This window comes from Ylistrum balloti, unplaced genomic scaffold (assembly GCF_031769215.1).
Source record: "Ylistrum balloti isolate Yb309-2 unplaced genomic scaffold, AGI_CSIRO_Ybal_v1 Utg371896, whole genome shotgun sequence".
Classification (NCBI taxonomy): domain Eukaryota; kingdom Metazoa; phylum Mollusca; class Bivalvia; order Pectinida; family Pectinidae; genus Ylistrum; species Ylistrum balloti.
Genome location: NW_026782935.1, coordinates 50397 through 65305, shown reverse-complemented (window position 1 = coordinate 65305; position 14909 = coordinate 50397). Strand labels below are relative to the sequence as shown.

The following is a 14909-nucleotide window of genomic DNA, read 5'->3' as shown; positions in this document are numbered from 1 at the left end:
GTCAGATGTTCTGAATATTCACACAAACTATTAATTAGTGATCTTTAACGTAACATGCCAACTGCCATCAAGTGTTCTTTATTGTCACACACAAACTATTGATAAAGAAATAAAACATTTGATTGTTTTGATTTTCTCAGGAAGATGAACCCAGAGATCTTGAAACATCCTTCAGAGGGAAAGCCATTACACTCTGATAGTAGTGACTCGTACGTCCATGACGACAGCAGAGGCGTTACACGTGAAGTATGGGCGAGGAAAACCGAATATATGTTATCTCTGATTGGTTACTCAGTAGGTCTAGGTGTTCTCTGGAGATTTCCTTACCTGTGTATGAGGAACGGAGGAGGTGAGTAACACGTGACATATATCAAACAAGATTCTGATAGCCAGGATAAAATCGGACGATTAAGGAAATATCCATATAGGGAAATTTTGAATCAAACAAAGCATCTGAAGCATAATTAACATCTCCAACAGGCCTAAGTATAATTAACGTCTCCAACAGGCCTAAGTATAATTAACGTCTCCAACAGGCCTAAGTATAATTAACGTCTCCAACAGGCCTAAGTATAATTAACGTCTCCAACAGGCCTAAGTATAATTAACGTCTCCAACAGGCCTAAGTATAATTAACGTCTCCAACAGGCCTAAGTATAATTAACGTCTCCAACAGGCCTAAGTATAATTAACATCTCCTACAGGCCTAAGTATAATTAACGTCTCCAACAGGCCTAAGTATAATTAACATCTCCTACAGGCCTAAGTATAATTAACGTCTCCAACAGGCCTAAGTATAATTAACGTCTCCAACAGGCCTAAGTATAATTAACGTCTCCAACAGGCCTAAGTATAATTAACATCTCCTACAGGCCTAAGTATAATTAACGTCTCCAACAGGCCTAAGTATAATTAACATCTCCTACAGGCCTAAGTATAATTAACGTCTCCAACAGGCTTAAGCATAATTAACATCTCCAACAGGCCTAAGTATAATTAACGTCTCCAACAGGCCTAAGTATAATTAACGTCTCCAACAGGCCTAAGTATAATTAACGTCTCCAACAGGCTTAAGCATAATTAACGTCTCCAACAGGCCTAAGTATAATTAACGTCTCCAACAGGCTTAAGCATAATTAACGTCTCCAACAGGCTTAAGCATAATTAACGTCTCCAACAGGCCTAAGTATAATTAACGTCTCCAACAGGCTTAAGTATAATTAACGTCTCCAACAGGCTTAAGCATAATTAACGTCTCCAACAGGCCTAAGTATAATTAACGTCTCCAACAGGCTTAAGCATAATTAACGTCTCCAACAGGCTTAAGCATAATTAACGTCTCCAACAGGCCTAAGCATAATTAACGTCTCCAACAGGCTTAAGCATAATTAACGTCTCCAACAGGCCTAAGTATAATTAACGTCTCCAACAGGCTTAAGCATAATTAACGTCTCCAACAGGCTTAAGCATAATTAACGTCTCCAACAGGCCTAAGTATAATTAACGTCTCCAACAGGCTTAAGCATAATTAACGTCTCCAACAGGCCTAAGTATAATTAACGTCTCCAACAGGCCTAAGTATAATTAACGTCTCCAACAGGCCTAAGTATAATTAACGTCTCCAACAGGCTTAAGCATAATTAACATCTCCAACAGGCCTAAGTATAATTAACGTCTCCAACAGGCCTAAGTATAATTAACATCTCCTACAGGCCTAAGTATAATTAACGTCTCCAACAGGCTTAAGCATAATTAACGTCTCCAACAGGCCTAAGTATAATTAACGTCTCCAACAGGCTTAAGTATAATTAACGTCTCCAACAGGCCTAAGTATAATTAACGTCTCCAACAGGCTTAAGTATAATTAACGTCTCCAACAGGCTTAAGTATAATTAACGTCTCAAACAGGCTTAAGTATAATTAACGTCTCAAACAGGCTTAAGTATAATTAACGTCTCAAACAGGCCCGAGCAAGGGAGACATTAGGAGGAAGAAAGGCATCCAGAAGAGAACAAATATGATTCCAAATTAAGCTGTCTCTTCGATCATACAATTGTGGTAGTCAGTAGTCTTACACCCTTCCTGCAGGGTTACCCAGTTCGGTTTACATCTAACAGAGTAATGACCATCCACACTATAGACTATTAGGACCTAGGGCCTAAATATCGTTTGAGTTCTTAATAAGTTACATAAATCATCTTATTAACTGTGTAAGATAACTAGAACTACATTGTACATGTAATGTAAATATGAAAAATATATAAAACATCAACTGCCATCCGGTTTGTGTTCTTCAAAACTGTAAGTTTCCTTAAAGAACTTGGATAAAGTTACTTCTCACCTGTAGGAAAACCTGTAGGAAATGTGAAAAAACTTAAATTAAATTCACAATTTCACAATAAAGCATATTGAGAACCTTCCATCCATGAAATATATATAATTCTACCATAAGTGCGTCTTGATATAAAGAGTTTTTAAAAAATGAGAGAATACGATACCCTTTGGCCACTGGGAAAGGGGTTGGGGTGGGGAAGTAGGGGTGGGGTGAGGGGTGGGCTACATGATTCACGATTTTTGTTCATCTTTGGCCATGTTCGGTTTAAGTATCATTGCTTTAAAATGTTTATAGGTTCAGGGTTCATTTGATATGTCGGAAATGTCAATTGTTACTTGTTATTCAGGCATTCCTATTTTTTTTTTCCGCCGATACATCTAGTTTGTTTTATTTGCGCTAATTCCTCAAACGATGCAAATGTCATTGATTAAACTACCTGTTTACCATCTACGTCTTACTACTGCACAGACATAATCACTTCGTGTATTTGTAATATAGGTGCACCAGAAATGAATTTAGTGCATCTCTGTGAAGAGCCAGACGGTCAGCTCTTTTGAAAGGTTTTTGCCGGGACCTGCCTGACTATCTTTTTAAGAACGCAAGAGTCAAACGTGCTAAGAAATAATGCTTTGGAAACGGACTTTAAAGTATAGAAAGCGACCTATTCAGGACCATTGGATTTCATGTTTTAATAACTATCCTTTAAATGGTTAGCATTACAATTCAATCGGTAAAGCAGTTGGAAAAGAAAAGATTAGTTATCGAGTGCTAAAGGCCACGGCGAGACCAAAATGTTCACCCTTAGCCATGTTCGTTTTGTATGGTAACAGAGCGGTACATGGGTACAACATTGTGTGACATCCTGGTAATCACACTGTATGGTATCAGAGCGGTACATGGGTACAACATTGTGTGACATCCTGGTAATCACACTGTATGGTATCAGAGCGGTACATGGGTACAACATTGTGTGACATCCTGGCAATCACACTGTATGGTATCAGAGCGGTACATGGGTACAACAAATTTCGACCCATGAAGATAATTAGCTATCCGGTATCAGCTATACATTCACAGCTCATGATGTGATATTTTGGTAATCACGAGACTTCAAGATCTGAGATAATTATGAATTAATATGTCTACATTGACTTGTTACAGGTGCCTTTTTGATACCATTTTTCTTCTTCGTGTCTGTTTGCGGGTTCCCTTTGTACTACATGGAGTTATGTCTGGGACAGTTTTCGGGGAAAAGTCCCCTGGTGGTTTGGTGCATCTGTCCGCTGTTTAAAGGTAGGCGATCTGTGTACATTTGACTGGCGAACTATATAGAGTACGACGTTGTAGTAATGTTACGACAAACTGACATTAACGTTAAATATATATTAGTTCATAAAAAATAGCCAGCAGTATACAATATTTCCATAGTATTATGAGATATACGGGAGGATATTTAGATGAAGACCTGGATGTCACAATATATAAAATAACATTGGTTATTTGCAGTCATATTTGGTACCAGTATAGTTAACGTGATATTTGTCGAGGCTATTTAGAACGTATTTTTTTCAGGTTTGGGTTTCTGTATGGTGATCCTGTCCTTCATTGTGACGTGGTATTACAACCTGGTAGTGGCGTGGGTCTTGTGTTATTTCTACTACTCATTCTACCCGACTCAACCCTGGGCCTCGTGTGACAATCACTGGAACTCTCCTGAGTGTGTAGTTATTCGCTCAAATTCGCCAGCACCGTCCAATTCATCACTGACAGATCAGAATGTATCCAACACTACTGGATTAAATGGAACGCTCACCAATCTGACCCAGTCACAGGTCCCTGTTGCTTCTAACGCTACGTTAGATAAGGCACCAGTCCTACCGACAGCGGCTACAGAGTTCTGGAGGTATGCTTCTGATGTACTGCCAGTCAAAAGTTCAATCTCCTTTAGATTTAAGTAGTAACAGTATGGAGGTCAGTGATCTTTTAGAAGAGTATCAGTAGGATTCGATGTCAATATATTACTATAGAAACATTCGGTCGGATTTTGAAACTATGGATAGGGAATTTTCCCTTGACTCCTATAGGATACTTAAAATTGAGTCAAATTACCAGTGACTTTTAGACGAAAAATATTCTTGTCGTCGTAAGACGGTGTTTATTTAGATCCCTACACATCGTTCTTCTTACACATCCTGCCTTGTAGTAAATTCCAAAATATCGAACTGCTAGACATGGAGAATCTTAGACGTGTAATATACAGAGAGAAGGAAGGTCGGAAAAAACGGACGATAAATACCTCGGTCACTGTACTGTCCAAGTCTTGTATCGAAAAATGTCTCCACTTGTGTACACGTTTTTTATACAACGATGACCAAGCTATTGTAAACAAATTAAAACTAGTTATGACAAAATTACTATACATTGGCCGGGATCTGCATTATACAGAACACCGTGGACGTATCCCATGATACTAAAAGCTAACTTCTGTAGACTTTTGATGAACGTTATCTAGTGATATTCTCTGCATTGTTTTATTAGGAGGGATGTTTTTCTCTACCTGCCTAGACTAATTCGACTTTACTTAATGACTAAATTGTCTGGTAAAATGTACAAATACATCCCTTCGAGCTCGTGCTATCGATGTGTTGAAGAGTGTCGTAAATTTTCTTATTTTCTTCATGATAAAATTGATAGACTGTCTATGTCATTTTTGGTAGGTACGGTATCCTGGGTATATCCCCTGGAATTGACCAGGTCGGAGGGCCACAGTGGCACCTGGTGGTCACCATTTTCCTTGCGGCTGTCATTACATTTCTTTGTGTGGTGAGAGGTGTACGCTCTGCCGGTAAGGTAAGACAAAAAGGTTTACACCAAATCCATCTCTGATGACAAATTTAGAAGGAAAGCATGTTACCTTTACTGATTTTCAATTGACCATTCAATATGTTGGACGATGTTCGAAGATTATTGGGCCACTAAATTATGTTTTTATAGTTTTGTCACACCGAAATGCGATACTGTTGATTTTTAGTACTGCAAAATGAATTAAAGTGAACGTCAGGAGGCATACCCTGATCTTTAAGAAATCTAAAAATTAAAAAAAAATTTAAAAAGCGATTGACATCATTTGTGAAATCTTGCCCTACGAAGATATGGATATCGTAACTTGTAACAGTGTAAGATGCAATCTACTTTACGCGTGTGTGTTTCTCCGCCAGGTGGCGTACGTCACGGCCATTCTGCCATATTTTCTCCTGTTGGTGCTACTGATACGCAGTCTGACGCTAGAGGGATCACTCGAAGGTGTCATATATTTCATAAAACCAGATTTCTCCAAGCTGCTAAATTTCCAGGTAAAATTAAATGTAGGTCGTGTAAGTTATTGTAACATCGGTACATACAATTCGTTAGGAATGGAATGCAATTAAGTACAGATGGCAAGGATGTCTACCCTGTATTGGTATATATGATTTATTATAAAGTGCAAATGGGGTATACTCTTCTCTATGTGTTGAATTCTTCTTTTTTTAGAAAAAGTTTTACTGTTCATGTGTCAGTATCGATAAGAGGGGAATTGAGAAAGATTTACGGACGAGTTATTTTATTTCAAATTTCATTCTTCTTCTTTTTTATTTTCTTATAGCAAAATGTAAATCCTGATTAATTGTAATATTCAAGGTGTGGTTCGAGGCGGCCCTGCAGGTGTTTTTCTCGTTGGGTCCTGCCTGGGGAGGTGTCATCACCATGGCTAGCTACAACAAGTTCAACAATAAAAGTTTTAAGTAAGTTTATCCATAAATCCGTTTTAGTCAACGTGTTTTTATAACACGTTGATGCCATTGCTTTTCGTTCAATCGTTTCAACGCCCAATTTCAAAGTTATTTTATTTCGTATGAAATGGCATATTGAATTGCATTATACGTACTTATGATATCACATTTCATTTGTGTAAGATGGCGGGAAAACTTCATTACAATTAAAAATCACATTACACGGAACACTTTCAAAATGGCGAAGATCACAGCAAATAGTTTATCACATAATATTCTGTGTAACAGACGTTTAATTTGGTTGAGGTTTTAAATATTTTTTAGATTTTATTCCACGAATAATTTACTGTGTTGCAGCGATGCCGCATTGGTCTCCATCATGGACACATTCAGCAATTTCTTCTGTGGGTTCGTGGTATTCAGTATCCTGGGATTCCTAGCTCACCAGTCTGGTAGTACCATAGAAGATGTGGCCGAATCAGGTGATTATCATTTTCATACGCGCGTATCGAACAGAATACGATTATTAAGAAGGCGATGTAATTGCCATGACCGCACACTAAAACAATGTTGCCTCCTCAGGGCCGGGCCTCGTATTCCAAGTCTATCCCGAGGCCATATCGCGTCTGCCCCTTCCCAACCTGTGGGCAGTCCTCTTCTTTGTCATGCTTATTGCTGTGGGTCTCGACAGTCAGGTATTTTTGTGCATTGTAATGAAAAAAATATCGGTTATTATAGAGTGAGTATGTTTTGTTGTAATTTTGGATTCACTATCAAAATAAAACATGTCGTAACTACATCAATTTTTTTATGATTGAACGGTAGAAAAATTAAACACACTCATTATTAAAATAGTTTGTTTCACTGTCAAAAACTTTTGAAAATATTCCTTAATTGAGTATAATCACTTTTTTGAGTATCAGCGTAGATAATAAAGATCAGTCTCTAGAGTATATTGTCTTATTCATAAAAATTGATATAATACTGTCGTTACAGCAGTATGTTTTGTGGGAAGTTATACCTACCACTGTGTAGTATCGTTTATAAGATAGTAATTATATGTTCTACAGTTTGCTCAGCTAGAGACGGTTTTGGGAGGTCTACGGGATGTATTCCCAGGGACTCTGGGGAAAAGGAAGAACCTACTTCTGGTCTCAGTATTCGTCTGTTTCTTCCTACTTAGCCTTGTATTTGCCACCCCGGTAAGTGAACACCAAGTAGCTGTGTAGATGGTGTAAGTGAATACAATGTATTTATCAATTTAGCAGTTAAACTTTAATCAAGGTCTTGTTTATAACTTACAGGTTTGTCATATCTTGTTCCTCACTTTTAAAGATTGTACAACAGACACTCAAATGAATAGTACCTTTTAATACAATATCACAGTTAGATAGAGAAGAGTCAAACAGTGAATTAAACTGCATCATAAAGCTGCTCCGTCCTTCTAGGACTCGTCAGTGGTTCTAAAAGCCTAATGCTAAACCTATGAGGTGACAGGAAAATAAAAATTGATCGAAAGAAATGTCATAATCTAGATAAGGAGGTGTTGTGTCTACTGTTTAGTAATATGTTAAAAATACTACTGTTTGTTATGATTCTACATAAGTTTTTGAATTTACACAGTAAATGAATTCCAATAAGTAAAGTGGAACTAGCCAAGTTTGAATGTATTAGCCATCATGACAACTAAAAAACATACAGAACAGACATGTTTAAAATTTAATTCTGTATTTCAACTACATGTAATTAATTTTTAATCTGATGAACAATATGATCACGGTTTATATCATTATTTTAAAAATATCAGTGCAGCTATTATCATAAAAAGAGAAATAATTGAATACTGGAAGAAACAACTTAAAACAAAACTGTTATTGTGTTTTTTCTTCCTGATTGAGTTATCTACCCTGACATCTGAAAATACTTTGAAAAAACTTTTTCAATAGATAAGAAGTTAAAAATGTGTATAAAATAACTTTGCATTCAATGCTTTACGAGTTAAATTGTTTATAAACACAGTATTTTTAGCTCTCCTGACTCGTAGGGCCAAGTGAACTTATGCTGTGGCGCAGCGCCCGTCGTTCGTCCATCGGCCATCGTTCGTCCGGCGTCCGGCGTCAACTTTTTCCTTTAACCAATTTTTTTCTCAATACTCAGTTGACCAAATGTTTTAATATTTGGCTGGTATGTTCATAGGATGAGGCCTGACAAAGTTTGACCTTGACATATATTCAAGGTGACAGGGGTCAAATTTGTTTAAACCTTTAAACGAATTCTTCCCATGAACTTAAAGGTCTAGAGGAGTGATATTTGGCTGGTATGTTCCTAGAATGAAGCCCGACAAAGTTTGCGAAAAGAAATGGCCTTCACATATATTCAAGGTCACAGGGGTCAATTTTGTTAAAAACTTTCAACGACTTCTACTCATGAAGTATAAGGCATAGAGGGATGATATTTGGCTGGTATGTTCCTTTGTTGAAGCGTCTTCCTAGAAGAAGGATATATATAGCTGATATGTTCCCAAGGATGTAGCTCGACATACCAGATGAGCTCTGCAGACCAATTGGGCATTTTGATAAAAAAATCAAATTTTGGTCGCCATGGCAACATAAGGATGCAAAAATACATTACTGTAAAATTTCAACACATAAGATTTTTCAGATTCCTATTATATATTCTGGTGGTTGACTAAATTGTTAATTCTGTTATACAAAGCTTTTCTTATGTAATGAAATTTGGGCAGACAGAAATAAAATTTGCTAATTTCAACCGTGAATCAGTAAATTTCTGGCATGTACATGTCCTTAGATTCCTACTTCAATAGTTGACAATGCCATGAAGTTTGAAATTTGGTTACTAGAAACATTACTCTTTCTAGTAACACTTATCGGGATTCAAATGACATCAGTGATATTAAGATTGAAGTTAGCACTTCAGTACAAGATGTAAATCATGAGTTTAAGACCACTTCTATATGGATGTTTACAGGCTGGAATGTACATATTTGTATTGGTTGACTGGTACGCCACGGCTTACTGTTTCTTCATCATTGCCATCTGTGAGTGCCTCGTCGTCGGCTGGTTCTATGGTGAGTCGCAATCTTTGTCCGTCTCTGATTGTCGGTCTGTCCGTTTGTCGATATTTTCTTTCTTTCATATTATTGACCTTAAGATGTTGGAGGTAAAACTACACACAAGGAATACGATATAACTGATTGTTGGTACGAACGAAGAAACAATAAATAGGCTTTACACTTTCGTGTTTTGTCTTCAAATGAATTTCCGGTGATATTATATTGAGGTCAATACAAGAATTTTTCTGAAATGTTGTTCGACTGAGTCTTAAGGAAGGAATAGCACCCTAGAACAAAGTCGCGTGAAAAAGTAAAACACGGACAGTAAGAATTATACTGTTTTTAAGTAGGTTTAGATACGACAACCAGATTCATACGAGATAGGTCATACATAAGATTTACTTTGTGAAGCATGATGTTTTAGCATAGTTTCTATGATGTTGTCATCTTTCATTAAATAAGCTGCAGTGTTGTGTACCAACAAATACTTGTTACCAGCTGGTAATAAGTAAAAGTAATTATTACTGTGATAAACATATTTAGTAATACACTTCGAGTGTAAATTAATGAGTAATGATTGATTGCAGGAGCGGAGCGGTTTAGTCATGACATCCAGATGATGACGGGTAGGAGTGTCCACTACGTCATCAGGTTATCGTGGTGTATCATTACACCTATAGCCCTCTTTGTAAGTAATCTTAGTCCGATAGACTTATCTTGTCTGTTCACGTTGGAGAATTTTAGATATTATACATATATATAATTTTCATGTATAATTTCTTTAGCGTTCGGTGCATTGACAGCGTACTCAAATTCAGCAATATGTGCGTCATATGTTCGCATCATTTACTTACACATTCCTACAACCTGAAGATGAAAATCACTTAAAAATATTCAACTATTTAAGCATGAATTCTACATGGATCACGTACGCGTGATGTTCCGCTTCAATACATTGGTAGCTGTTTTGTTTTTAGCTCGCTTGTCAAAGACAACGAAAGCTTATACTTCAACCCGGCATCAGCGTCAGTGCTAGTTTCTTAAAAAGCCTGCTTTCTTTTAAATGTTTTGGACTTTTAATGTCAAATCCAAGATTTTGGTAGAAGTATTGTAAGGTATCAGCATTTATAAGTGCAGTAGGCTACTGATATTTAATTGGGGAGTACTGAGGGAGTTAACTATTACATATCTGTATACGTGTATCAGGATACTGACATTTGGTTTTAGGGTTTCTTTGTGTGTATGTATATATATATATATATTCTATTACTTCATGGATTCGTCATAAACTATTATTGAGAAAAAAGTGGGTTTTTTTATTATTTTTTAAACATTTTGGACCTTTTGTGTCAAATCTAATGTAATCAAAGCTAATGTAATCAAATCTAATGTCATCTGTTTGGTGCCAGTGTTGAAAGACATTATTCCCTGTTCAAATAACAGTATATTGGAATATGGATTCTAGTTGACGTAACACATGCCATTATGTTATGTTTTTTCTATACTCAATATGTTATGTGGAGGTGAAATTTATCCTTAACATAATTTTACGCTAATCTTTCAACCCTATTATCAACAGATAGCCTTGCTTGGAACAGTTCTTGCCTTCAAACCACCTGTTCACAATGGGTATTTGTTTCCTGAACACGCTAAAGCTATTGGGGTTGTTATAGGATTGGTATCCATAGTACCCCTCCCAGTGATGGCCCTTCATGGGTTCTACTGCACATCAGGATCACCAGCAAAGGTAGGTAATAAAGAAAATTCTCCTGTCCGAGATAAAGCTTCGTCATACCGTCTAAGATAAGTAGTAAGGTTCTTTTAAATATCCTTGTATTTTACAAACGACATACAAACTGAATAGCCCTTTAGAATTAGATACAGTATAGGAAATAAACTGCATTATACCATTGTTTCTACTTCGTCAGCGATGCTATGAGCCTAAATTTCTGAAATATAGAAGGCGACTGAAGAAAATGAAAAAAAATCGAACAAGGTTTGAAAAAAACCCCCAAAAAATCCCCAACAAAATCTTAAGTTCATACTGTTCAATATTGAAGAGATATCACAGGAAGGTAGCTATTTATCCTTTTCCTATCCCGCCGACTACTCCTGATCCTTCTCTCCCGCCGACGATTCTTGATCCTTCTCCTCTCCCACCGACGATGCCTGATCCTTCTCCTCTCCCGCCGACGACTCGTGATCCTTCTCCTTTCCCGCCGACTACTCCTGATCCTTCTCTCCCGCCGACGATTCGTGATCCTTCTCCTTTCCCGCCGACGATTCTTGATCCTTCTCCTCTCCCGCCGACGACTCATGATCCTTCTCTCCCGCCGACGATTCTTGATCCTTCTCCTCTCCCGCCGACGACTCCTGATCCTTCTCTCCCGCCGACGATTCTTGATCCTTCTCCTCTCCCGCCGACAACTCCTGATCCTTCTCCTCCCCCGCCGACGATTCTTGATCCTTCTCCTCTCCCGCCGACGATTCCTGATCCTTCTCCTCTCCCGCCCACGATTCTTGATCCTTCACCTCTCTCGCCAACGACTCCTGATCCTTCTCCTCCCCCGCCGACGATTCTTGATCCTTCTCCTCTCCCGCCGACAACTCCTGATCCTTCTCCTCCCCCGCCGACGATTCTTGATCCTTCTCCTCTCCCGCCCACGATTCTTGATCCTTCACCTCTCTCGCCAACGACTCCTGATCCTTCTCCTCCCCCGCCGACGATTCTTGATCCTTCTCCTCTCCCGCCGACAACTCCTGATCCTTCTCCTCTCCCGCCCACGATTCTTGATCCTTCACCTCTCTCGCCAACGACTCCTGATCCTTCTCCTCCCCCGCCGACGATTCTTGATCCTTCTCCTCTCCCGCCGACAACTCCTGATCCTTCTCCTCCCCCGCCGACGATTCTTGATCCTTCTCCTCTCCCGCCGACGATTCCTGATCCTTCTCCTCTCCCGCCCACGATTCTTGATCCTTCACCTCTCTCGCCAACGACTCCTGATCCCTCTCTTCTCCCGCCGACAACTCGTGATCCTTCTCCTGATGACGCTCTCATTTGGAAATACTCTATTTCTTTGATGCTCGTATTGTGTGATTTGGTTTTGTTGTTGTTTACCTTGTTCACATTTGCTTACGTTGCTTTCTTTGATCGACTAAGATTTACACGGCGAGTGCCGTAAAAGAAGACGACTACGTTACCCTTCCGGAACACCTAGTCTTATTCTTTAGGAGTTTCATATTTCTGTTGTTGTTTTGTCCATGCTTCATTTGAATTTTGTTGTTTTTAAGACAAACGTCTACAGATAAACAACCAAAATTTGTCTTTTACTGTTGCAGAGACTGAAGGTTTTGTTGAACCCCAACCAAGAATGGGGTCCTAACAACAAGACAGTTGGTTCTGTGTACGAGTATTATCGTAATCAAGGCAGTCTCTGGACGCGTGCCAAGACCAACGTTTTTGGAGTGGGTCACTGATGCCTTGGCAACCTTACGACAAACATCTTTATTTACGGAAGTGTGGCATATCTACGCTGACGAGTGTATGATACATCCACAGTGAGGAGGGCAGGACACACATTGACAGAGAGGAGTGCACGACACACATTAACAGTGGGGAGAGAGTGACACACATTGACAGTGAGGAGTAAGTGACATACATTGACAGTGGGGCGTGAGTGACACACATTGACAGTGGGGCGTGAGTGACATACATTGACAGTGAGGAGTGAGTGACATACATTGACAGTGGGGCGTGAGTGACACACATTGACAGTGGGGCGTGAGTGACATACATTGACAGTGAGGAGTGAGTGACATACATTGACAGTGGGGCGTGAGTGACACACATTGAAAGTAAGGAGTGAGTGACAAATCTATCATGCCGACTGCACAACACATATTAACAGTGTTGAATGTACGGCATATCTGCAGTGACGAGAGTATCGCTCGCATCTACTGCGACGGAATGATGAATCATCTACGGTGACGATATTACGAATCATCTACAGTGTCGAAAGTCCGACGCACGCCTTTAGTGAAGAGAATACTACACATATATACATTGTCGAATTTACGACATATTTATATTGACGAAGGTACGACATACATTTACAGTGAAGAGAGAGTAGCATTTCTAAAGTGAAGACAGTACAATATTTCTACAGTGAAGACAGTACATTTATACAGTGAAGAGAGTACGATATGTCTGGAGTGAAGAGAATGTGACATACATTTACAGTGAAGAGAGAACGATATGTCTAAAGTGAAGAGAATGTGACATACATTCACAGTGAAGAGAGAACGATATGTCTAACGTGAAGAGAATGTGACATACATTTACAGTGAAGAGAGAACGATATGTCTAGAGTGAAGATAATGTGATATACATTCACAGTGAAGAGAGAACGATATGTCTAGAGTGAAGAGAATGTGACATACGTTTACAGTGAAGAGAGAACGATATGTCTAAAGTGAAGAGAATGTGACATACATTCACAGTGAAGAGAGAACGATATGTCTAACGTGAAGAGAATGTGACATACATTTACAGTGAAGAGAGAACTATATGTCTAGAGTGAAGAGAATGTGACATACATTTACAGTGAAGAGAGAACGATATGTCTAGAGTGAAGATAATGTGATATACATTCACAGTGAAGAGAGAACGATATGTCTAGAGTGAAGAGAATGTGACATACATTTACAGTGAAGAGAGAACGATATGTCTAAAGTGAAGAGAATGTGACATACATTCACAGTGAAGAGAGAACGATATGTCTAACGTGAAGAGAATGTGACATACATTTACAGTGAAGAGAGAACTATATGTCTAGAGTGAAGAGAATGTGACATACATTTACAGTGAAGAGAGAACGATATGTCTAGAGTGAAGATAATGTGATATACATTCACAGTGAAGAGAGAACGATATGTCTAGAGTGAAGAGAATGTGACATACATTTACAGTGAAGAGAGAACGATATGTCTAAAGTGAAGAGAATGTGACATACATTCACAGTGAAGAGAGAACGATATGTCTAACGTGAAGAGAATGTGACATACATTTACAGTGAAGAGAGAACTATATGTCTAGAATGAAGGGAATGTGACATACATTCACAGTGAAGAGAGAACGATATTTCTACAATGAAGAGAATACGACATGTATAGAGTGAAGAGACTACGACATACATTCACAGTGAAGAGAGAACGACATTTTTATAGTGAAGAGAGAACGACACATCTTCAGTGAAGAGAGAACGACACATCTACAGTGAAGAGAGAACGACACATCTACAGTGAAGAGAGAACGACACATCTTCATTGATGAATTTATGACAGATCTACATTGATCAGTGCACGACACGGTGGCTGGTATTCTACACATCTGAGGAGAGTACTACGAACATCTACAGTCATGAGTACAGGGTTTGACAATTATCTTCCATGTAAAGCGTACGATATACTGCTATTGTGTCCAGATTCTTGAGACGATACCGTGTGATGAAAGAGAAACTTTACATCTATATATATTTTTTGCATTAATCAGAATGTTTATTTTGTACGTAGAACATTAGCTTCTAACATATATTTAACAAAGTGTTAAAATGCTTTGTTTTTTTTTATCTCGCCATCATCTGATAGTGGGTTTTTCAAGTCGCGTTTCGTCCTCTGTTCGTTATGGCATTCCATCTCGTCATTCCCATCAATTGCTCTAATATGGACCATT

At 38.6% G+C, this 14909-nt stretch overlaps 1 protein-coding gene across 1 annotated transcript; it reads left to right on the top strand.

Annotated features, from left to right (window-relative positions):
• Positions 1–144: 144 nt before the first annotated feature.
• Positions 145–12655, top strand: LOC132563887 (sodium-dependent dopamine transporter-like). Its single transcript, XM_060228648.1, has 13 exons — positions 145–349; positions 3497–3628; positions 3908–4238; positions 5053–5185; positions 5554–5688; positions 6014–6117; positions 6463–6587; positions 6688–6800; positions 7176–7307; positions 9094–9193; positions 9766–9866; positions 10758–10925; positions 12518–12655. Exons 1-13 carry the CDS (start codon positions 145–147, stop codon positions 12653–12655), a joined length of 1917 nt encoding a protein of 638 aa, XP_060084631.1.
• Positions 12656–14909: the final 2254 nt, after the last annotated feature.